At 45.8% G+C, this 9636-nt stretch overlaps 1 protein-coding gene and 1 pseudogene across 1 annotated transcript; both read right to left on the bottom strand.

The window, feature by feature from the left end:
- Positions 1–4850: 4850 nt before the first annotated feature.
- On the bottom strand, positions 4851–5735 carry LOC117562134 (annotated as a pseudogene).
- On the bottom strand, positions 4851–8928 carry LOC117562066 (butyrophilin subfamily 2 member A2-like). Its single transcript, XM_034239873.1, is given in 10 exon segments — positions 4851–5760; positions 6150–6194; positions 6267–6290; positions 6442–6470; positions 6561–6652; positions 6861–6909; positions 6912–7127; positions 7197–7564; positions 8260–8313; positions 8921–8928. Coding segments are annotated over 10 exon segments (894 nt in total). The 3' UTR covers positions 4851–5751.
- Between the last annotated feature and the right edge of the window lie 708 nt (positions 8929–9636).

Below are 9636 nucleotides of genomic sequence, written 5' to 3'. Positions count from 1 at the left end.
CCTGTCACTCTGCTCCACCTGTTTCCCTCTCACTCTGTTCCACCTGTTTCCTCTGCTCTACCTTTTTCCTCTCACTCTGCTCCACCTGTTTCCTCTCACTCTGCTCCACCTGTTTCCTCTCAGTCTGCTCCACCTGTTTCCTCTCACTCTGCTCCACCTGTTTCCTCTCACTCTGCTCCACCTGTTTCCTCTCACTCTGCTCCACCTGTCACTTTGCTCTACCTGTCACTCTGCTCCACCTGTTTCCTCTCACTCTGTTCCACCTGTTTCCTCTGCTCTACCTTTTTCCTCTCACTCTGCTCCACCTGTTTCCTCTCACTCTGCTCCACCTGTTTCCTCTCAGTCTGCTCCACCTCTCACTCTGCTCCACCTCTCACTCTGCTCCACCTGTTTCCTCTGCTCCACCTGTTTCCTCTCACTCTGCTCCACCTCTCACTCTGCTCCACCTGTTTCCTCTCACTCTGCTCCACCTGTTTCCTCTCTTCCGGTCCACCTGTCACTCTGCTCCACCTGTTTCCTCTCACTCTGCTCCACCTGTTTCCTCTCACTCTGCTCTACCTGTTTCCTCTCACTCTGCTCTACCTGTTTCCTCCTCTCCTCTGATCCACCTGTTTCCTCTCTCACTCTGCTCTACCTGTTTTCCTCTCATTCTGCTCTCACCTGTTTCCTCCTCTTCTCTGCTCCACCTCTCACTCTGCTCCACGTTTCCTCTGCTCCACCTGTTTCCTCTCTCCTTCGGTCCACCTCTCCCTCTGCTCCACCTGTTTCTTTTCCCTGTCCACCTCTCACTCTGCTCCACCTGTTTCCTCTCCCTCTGTCTACCTCTCCCTCTGCTCCACTGTTTCTTTTCCCTGTCCACCTCTCACTCTGCTCCACCTGTTTCCTCTCCCTCTGTCTACCTCTCCCTCTGCTCCACCTGTTTTCCTCTCTCCTCTGTCTACCTCTCACTCTGCTCCACCTGTCCCAGGAAAGCGTGGGGTGCTGAAGCGGCCGTGGTCCGAAGCGGAGCGCGTGGCGGTGGAGACGCACCTGAAGAGGAACCTGATGGAGCTGCGGGTCCCGGCCAAGGCGGACTGCGAGCGCTGCCTGGAGCTCTGCCCCCTGCTGGTCAGCAACCAGCGCGACTGGAGGTCCATCAAGTTCTACGTCCACAACCGCATCCAGCTGCTGAAGAAGCAGGGGCGGAGGGAGAGCGCCGGCCTCTGAAACCTCCACCCCATGTACAGACCAGCAGAGAGAGGGGGGAGGAGACACTGAACCCCACCCTCATGTTCAGACCGCAGAGAGAGGGGGGGGAGACACTGAACCCCACCCTCATATTCAGACCAGCAGAGAGAGGGGGGAGGAGACACTGAACCCCACCCTCATGTACAGACCAGCAGAGGGAGGGGAAGGAGACACTGAACCCCACCCTCATGTTCAGACCAGCAGAGAGAGGGTGGGAGGAGACACTGACCCCCACCCTCATGTACAGACCAGCAGAGGGAGGACTTCCTGTTGGGGTCTCAGTGATGGATCAGATGGGTGTAACCTGTGAATATGAGTCCAGTGAATGCGTCTTAGAGATTATTTTTGTTGTCGTCCCGCTGACTTCACACTGTGTGGGACGGTGCAGCAGCAGCAGGTGGAGGAGCTCGGACCAAGAACTTTTTGGAGCTTCCTTCATCATTTGTTCAAAACTCTCAACCATCTTCCTCGTGCTGCAGGAGTTTATTGTTGCATGTGTGTTGATGGTGCAGATCTGTGCACGGGGTCTACGGAGGCCAACGGTGCAAACGCGCTACAGCGGCTCAGAACACTTCCATCACGGGAAACACTGCAGCTTCAGAAAGATGCACATAATAAACACTAATGTTCCAAAGCACATGCACATTGTTGTTTCTTCATTTGGCATGTGTTTTGGCACATTTGTCTTTTTTGATTTGCAGTGTTTCTCCTATTGTCCATGTTTCGGGACGTTGTTGGGCGTTTGCACCTGTCGGCCAGTTCAAAAAAAGATGCGGCTACATTAATATTATATATATTTTGTTATATTGTTATATTCCAGTGGGGCAGCGCAGGATACTTTTTGACACATTTCCAGTAACTCCAGGAGTGGAGTGCACCAGCTGGGCGTAAAAAAGTAGGTCTTAACTCTTAACGTCCGGCTTAGCTACGTCCGACTTATTTGAATTTACACCGAGTGCACCAGGCCTGACTAGTCACGGTCGTAGCTGGCCTCGTCTTAAAATGCGCGTCCACGTCAATACACGCAAAACAGTAATTGTTGCCAAGCAACACACGGTCTACATAATTTAACACTCAACTTCTCCATTCAAAGCAGCCTGTTAGCGTAAAATCTGAGCACGATCAGCACCTGCAAGGTTGGGGAGAAAACAGCGTTTCTGTCTGATCCGTGCTGTAGTTGAGGGGAGATCTCCTCGATTAATTCATAAAGGGCTTGTCTGCAGAAACGAAACCTCTATCAGCTCACTCTCTGAATAGATGTCCAGTGGGTTTGTTCGATCACGGACGACTCTCTCGTCTTAAGGCCCTTTCGTTGTTAAACATGTAAACAAGACGCAACCGCCATCGTTAATTTCCTTCTTGCCTGTTTTACGTTACTATGGATACTAGTCTGTCTTTCCGATTTACGCCTGCTCCACACTAGGCGTAAAAGTTGCATGCAACGCATACAGGGCTTAGGTCTAAGTGGTGCACTAGTCATAACTTTAGTTTGGTCTTAACCTTCGGTTCTACTACTCGGACGTAGAGTTACGCCCAGCTGGTGCACTCCACTCCAGAGGCTTTAGAAGTCCAAATTCTAATTGAGGATTTATTATAAGGAGACAAAAACAATGGAGAGATCATTGATGCAGCTCTCCGTGCATCAGTTCACACACTGCATACACTCTGTGTGTGTGTGTCCACGTGTAAATGTTGTTTTTATATTGACTGACATTGTTTTATTGCCCACAGTGTTGTTGGACCATGATGCACCTGTGATGCATTCTGTACGGATGCCCGCTGACCTGTGTTTACTGCATATCAGAGTTTCATCTATATTTCAGATGATTTGACCCATAGTGTAAATACTTCATATGAAGAGTATTAGTGACGGCAGAGCAGTGTTGTTGATGGTGTACATACTGTAAATACTACCTCTACTTATTAAAGTGTACCACATTATGACATGTTTTTTTTTTTAAAGAGCAGGGTTTCCCACACAAGACTATACTTGGGCGGGCCGCCAGGTATATTAACGGCCGCCCAAGTATATTTCGCGACCCATTTAGTTTTTTTTTGGTTTTTTTTATTAAATCTTTTTTTTATATAATTTTTTTTTATTCGTCCGTGACCACGACGCCATCTGCGATCGATTAACTTGTAGACAATGATCCCTCGCTCCCTTGCTCTGATCTCGCCTCCTTCTGGCCTGTTAAGTGGCCTGCCTCACACAGGGTGACTGGCTGTCCACATGATGTGGCCTGCTGACATGGCCACTGTCATACAGATCATAAATCAAAGCCCTTGATTGGTCTCTGTGTGTCATTCAAGCTCGGGATAACCTCAGCTCAGGTGAGGTAAAGGACTCTCTGAGTGTTTAGATAGTTAACTTAGTCTAAGTTCTCAGTGGGTCTCAAACGGTGTGGTCACCATTTTGTAAACACATATTTCCATTTGAGAGGGTAGTGATTGGTCTAATGGATAGTGAGGTGGGCTGAAGATCGGAAGGCTGTGAGTTCAAATCCCGCCAGGAACACCAGCACTAGTGTGCCCTTGAGTAAGGCACTTAGCCCTTAGTTACTCCAGGGAGAATGTCCCTGTAATCGGTCTTATAAGTCGCTTGGATAAAAGCGTCAGTGAAATGTAATGTGATTAGTAAATATGCATGAATAAATAAATAAAAGTTAACTAGGTGAAAAAAGGTAAGATACACTTTTAAAACTTGTTGAGAGAAAAACTAGTCTTTGCTGCTGCCTCAAGAGGAGCAGGGGGAGAGGGGGGAGAGGAGGGAGACAGGAAGAGGCTGATTCAGGAGCACAGACACACTCACAACTATAAATGAACCAAAACTAAATTAATAAACAAGTTTCAGTGTTTTTTTCATATTGGAAATGGTATGTTTTGGTTATGGCCTTGATTTTATGATTATTGAAATGTATACAGTTCTGTTAAATATAGGTGTTTCCATAGATCTAGTCTCTTTATTTTCCCCTCAAATGCACCAGATTGATGCATTTAACTCCAAATAAAATCTTACCGGGGGGGCATGCCCCTGGACCCCCCTAGAGGATTTGAGGTCGACCCCCACTAAAAATCACATGGATAGGTTCCTAAATACATTAATAAATACATTTATTTTTTTTAAATAGTAACCCATTTCCATATGTTCATGTTGGGTAGTAGATTTAAACTATAGGGCTATCATATGGACCCTGCCTGTACCTGTACCTGTACCTGTTCGCTCTGCCATCGCGTGAAGGGTCTGCTAACAAGCGACCAACAGAAAGGTTAATGTTGTTGCACGTCACCTCAACCCCCCCTGCTACCACCACCCCCCAAAGTATATTTCAGATCTGTGGGAAACACTGGCAGTTAATGGACCAGCACCAGAGGCATTCCCATACACACAGGCGTTGGAGCTGTTCTTCATGAAATCCCAGAAGGATGAAGTGCTCTGACAAACAGTGCCATCTTGCGCAAAATGATTATACCGGAATGAAAAGTCAATAAATAATGTTGTTAAAACTTTTTTTTTTTTTTTTTTTTTCGCGCCCCCCCCCCCTCCTTGCCACCACCGCCCACCACAGCCCAAAGTATATTTCATATCTGTGGGAAACACTGAAGAGTGAAACAGAGAACTGGAATGAACACATGCAGACTGAGTTTATTCACACAAATATTAAAAGATATTCATAACAGTGTTTAATATCACAAATTGGGATCAATAAAGTACTATCTTATCTTATGAGCAGGTACATGCAGATGGACCAAACTATGGAGTGTTAATTGAACAACATGTTTCGCTGAAGAGGAATGTAGATCCCAAATGTCAGTTTCTCTTTAAGCTACTTATTTTCTACTTACTACAGTTCAACAAAAGCACAATATTCTTCATTATTATTAATCAAAACATGAAATGTAGTTCGCTCTGAGTGCAGCTACAGCACCTCAACCACACTCCCTAACCTATAAAGCTTCTCCATCGTGTCCGGCTTCAGTTTCACAGACCGCCTTAGACTCAGTGTTGCCCCCCCCCTGCTCAGCCTCCACCTTCCTCTGTAATAACTCCATGGGTGCCGCGTCGCCCTTCCCGGGGTTGAACAGGGAACAGCGGCACGGTGAAAGCTGCGGTGAGGCTGCAGATGAGGCTCTGTTTCTCCACGTTATAGAAGGAGAGCTCCCCCCGTCAAAGTCCAGAAACACCCCGGGCTGCGGCCCGGGGGGGGCAGCAGTGCCACCGAAGACTGTGCTAAGCTGTAGGCTGGTGGGGGAGGAGGATAGGAACCAGAACCGGTTGGAGGAGGATGGAGTGAGGTGCGAGTCTGCCCGGATGGAGGCTGTAGTCACTCCCACCCACCAGAACTTCTTCAGCCCTGCCTTTAAATTCCCAGAGACACCTCCCAGTAGTGCCGTCCAGAGGAGAGGGAGGGTGTCCCGGTGATGGCGGTGAGACAGGTCACCTGATCTCCATCGGGGAAATTAATCGGCAGGTCTCTGATTTTATTTTCCGCAATTTTGAGGTACTTATTTCATTAGGTTCTGGTTTCACATTAACTGTGGGAAATGGAAAGCAGCGTCAGTGTGACTCGGTGTGTTCCTAATTTTTTTATTAAGAGGCCCTATTATCTCTTTGTGGTGTTCCTCCTCCTGTAGGTTGTTCTATAGGTGTTGTGCATGTACAATTTAAGGGGCATCTAAGGGAGGGACATCTCTATGTGTGGTTGATTAATCACAACAGAACCGGCCAGCTAACCAATCACAACAGACTGGGCTCTAGTTTCAGAAAATAATTGTGGCATTATTTAATCAAACCTTTAAAGGGTTTAAAGGTGAGGATCATATCGGTTACGATCAGGACTTTTGTTAAATGATTTTAAAGCACAGAGGGTAAACACAGAGATAATTATTATAATAATAACATTAATACATTGTGAAGTCCTTACCGTAGCTCTGTCGGGCTGTTGATATCTGTGTTGGCTCGATCTTGCCTGTAACACAATATCATTGTCATCAATACAGCCGAATAATATATCTTTTTGTCTGTTGTAATTTATTCATACCTTTTGGTAGAAGTTTCTGATTCTCTGGGGAATAAAGCACAAACAAGTGTCAATCTGTGGCACATACTCAAGATACAACCAACACACTACATTTAATTTAATTAACATTTCATGAACACACCAAATGTGTGTAAGTGAAATAAAAAATAATAATAATGTGTTCAATGCTTCTTACCCTCAACGGGCAATTTGGCTTTCTTTCCTGAAACACAGATCATTTTCAGCATATCATTTTTATATATATATATAACATAACAATGATGCGTTAAAAAGGTACCATAAAGAGGTACCTCTCTTTTTCTATAGAGCAGAAATGCAGCTGCCAGCAGCACTGCGGAGAGGAGGAGACCGAATGCTGCCCACCCTGCGGCTGCCCCCCCTCCGACCCTGAAACACAGGAGATGTACTGGGATTTAAATATTGTTCTGCAGATATTAAAAACCTGTCTGTGAAGTTTAAATTGTATATGGTCATATGAGCAGTTGAAAATGCAAATGTGAGTATTGCATTCAAATTTGACCTCCTGTAATATCCCTCCCTGTGCATTTTTCTGCTGCATTCATTGAAGCCCCCTAGAGACCCCCTTGTTCTCACCCCTGAGGGGGCTCCTGCAGCTTCAGCCGGACTTCCTGCTCCTCACCCAGCAGGACACCCGGGTGGAGGCGGGCAGCAGGATCCAGCTGTGCACCGACACCAGGCCGGAGGGGGCGGTGCTGTACTGCAGGCTCTGCGGGGTGAGGGTCTTCAGGGGGTCGGCCCAGCGCAGGCTTGGGCGGGGAGACCAACCCTCGGACTCACAGCTCAGGTTCACCTGAACACCCGTTATCCACACTGCGGACAGCAGAGGGGGGGTCCCGGTGACTATAGGAGGAAGAGCAGAGGATTAGAGGTCTGCAGGCTCTGCTGTCTCCTCCACCTGCCCGCACTCACCTGTCACCACCAGGCTGACGGTGGCTGTGTCGTACTCCTTGTCGCTGCTGACGTAGCAGCTGTAGTCTCCTGCGTCCTGCAGCGTGGCGTTTGCCAGCTTCAGGCTCACGTCCCCCTCCCGCAGCCCGCTGGACGTTGCGTCCTTCAGGCCGAGTGACACCCTGCCGGCGTACGCAGCGTCCTGCGAGCCGTGCTCCAGATGGGCCCGCTGGTACAGCAGCACCGGGGAGTCGAAGCTTCCTCGCGGGAGGAACCAGCGCACCTCCAGCTGCTCAGCGCTCTGGGGGGGGGAGAGCCAACAGGGGAGGGTGGCTGTGTGTCCAAGCTGCACCGAGACCGGAGACCCCCCCCCTGCATGCTGTTGGACACTGACACATAGGAAAACACAGCACACAGGTTCATCACATGTTTGACTAACACCATTTAACACCATAACACCTGCTTTCAACATGTTAACCATCAACACATCTGCAGAATATACGATATTGTTGTGTGCATCACTTTATAGCTTTATAAATCTGTGCAAACTGTGGAATCCCCCGTAGAAATCCATAAAATCTCACCTAAAATTCCCCAACTTATTTATATTTCTATTACTAGAAAAACTAAAAAAAAGGTAGTGCTAAATATGTTCAATATTTGAAGGAAATATAAATACTCTAAGCTAGTAGGCTACTTAGCTACTTCCAGTTATGTAAAGTAACGCAAGTAGGCCTACATTTTGAGGGACTTTTACTTTACTGTTGAAGTATTTTAAATGTGTTGCCACTTTTTACTCCCACACCACTATTCAGAGGTAAATAGTGTACTTTGACCCCACTACATTATTTAATACCGCAAGTTACTTTGCAGATTTTGAATCATGTTGTGAAATATATCAACACTTAAATAAGACTTTAGTTACACCTAAAGTGAAATCACAAGCTACCATGCAGCTACAAATTAAAATTAGCTGCACCATTACATACACATTAAAGCATAAATAATTATAATCAAAACCCTTTTTACTTAAGTACAATATCTGAGTACTTCTACACCATGCTACTACTTCATACAAACGTACCAGGAGCAGCTCGGCAGCAGAACACACCACACCCCACCATCAGCATCAGAGCACCTGTGAAACACAAACCTACACTCACTTTACACATTTACATAACAGAACAGACTTGCTCATGGTAATAATAATAATTATTATTATTATTATATATTATTATATATTATGTTCTGCTCTCGCTCATTGAACCTACCCATCGTGCTGCTTCAGAGACAAAGACCGTCAAACCGCGCAAACTGTAGTCCGTGAAGACTGCAGAGAAGAATACAGAGTTAAATAAGCTGCAGAGATAAAGATTTCGTTTAAAAAAATGGATTAGAGACAAGACAAAGAGATAGAGATTGAAGTCAGTTTCGCCGTGATTTGTCCCCCCACGTTTTGCCCCTCTCTTACTTTCACTTTCAATTTCGTCAGGGAACATCTCACATTTCAAACAGTAGGCAACACATCACTCCCAGAAATGGTCATTGGAGGATTCACTTTAATATGAAAACACGAGCACAGAACATATATTCAGTGCTAAGCTAACCCGTGTATTTACTCACCTGTACATACAGTATACTCACCTGTATAAACTCACCTGTGTATACTCGTTACCTGTGTATACTCAACTAACTGTATATACTCACCTGTGTTGTATATAGTGTACTCACCTGTATATACTCACCTGTACATATACTGAAAAGATACAGAATAGGCCTATATACTGTGTACACCTGCATACTTGTACAGTTTCTACTCACCATACAGACAGACAGACAGACAGACATATGACCCTGACAAAGCACTCTAATTTCCTCTGTAATTTATTGTTCCTGTTTATATGCTGTTGTCCTATTAAAGTGTTGGGAAATAATAAAGTAATAACACTATATTTTAAATTAACCTTAAAACAGTAAACATGTTATTGGAGCTTTTCATTGTATTTAATTAAATGAATGCAGTCTGTGGTTAAACCAAACACGGAGAGTCAATAGGCTTGTTTGAGACACATTGCGGCTCGCCTCGAAAGTAGACGAGAGTAGCCGATCGCAGCCGGGGGAGGTGTCAAAAAGCTCGTCTTAAGTCGGACAGCTCGGAGTCGGAGTCGGCTTGACTGGCTGGGTTTGCAATGGCGGTAATTGCGTTGGCGTTTTTCGTTGCAGATGAAGTGGATGCAATAGAAATCCCACAATTATTATATCACTACAAATGAATGACTCAAGTGTCAGTTCATTTTGAAACAAATCAGTACAAGGGGGGTTGAATACATGTAAAAGACAGAACCACTTATTACTTTTCAAAACTACTTCCGTCAGTGGTCTTGACAAGTTTGCATTTATAAAGAATGCACAAATGTGTATATTCGTTAATGTCAGATATGTACTAAGTAAATGCATTTGT

This window comes from Gymnodraco acuticeps, unplaced genomic scaffold, assembly GCF_902827175.1.
Source record: "Gymnodraco acuticeps unplaced genomic scaffold, fGymAcu1.1, whole genome shotgun sequence".
Taxonomy (NCBI): Eukaryota; Metazoa; Chordata; class Actinopteri; order Perciformes; family Bathydraconidae; genus Gymnodraco; species Gymnodraco acuticeps.
The sequence above is the reverse complement of the archived record's forward strand: the minus strand, read 5'-3'. Positions and strand labels throughout refer to the sequence as shown.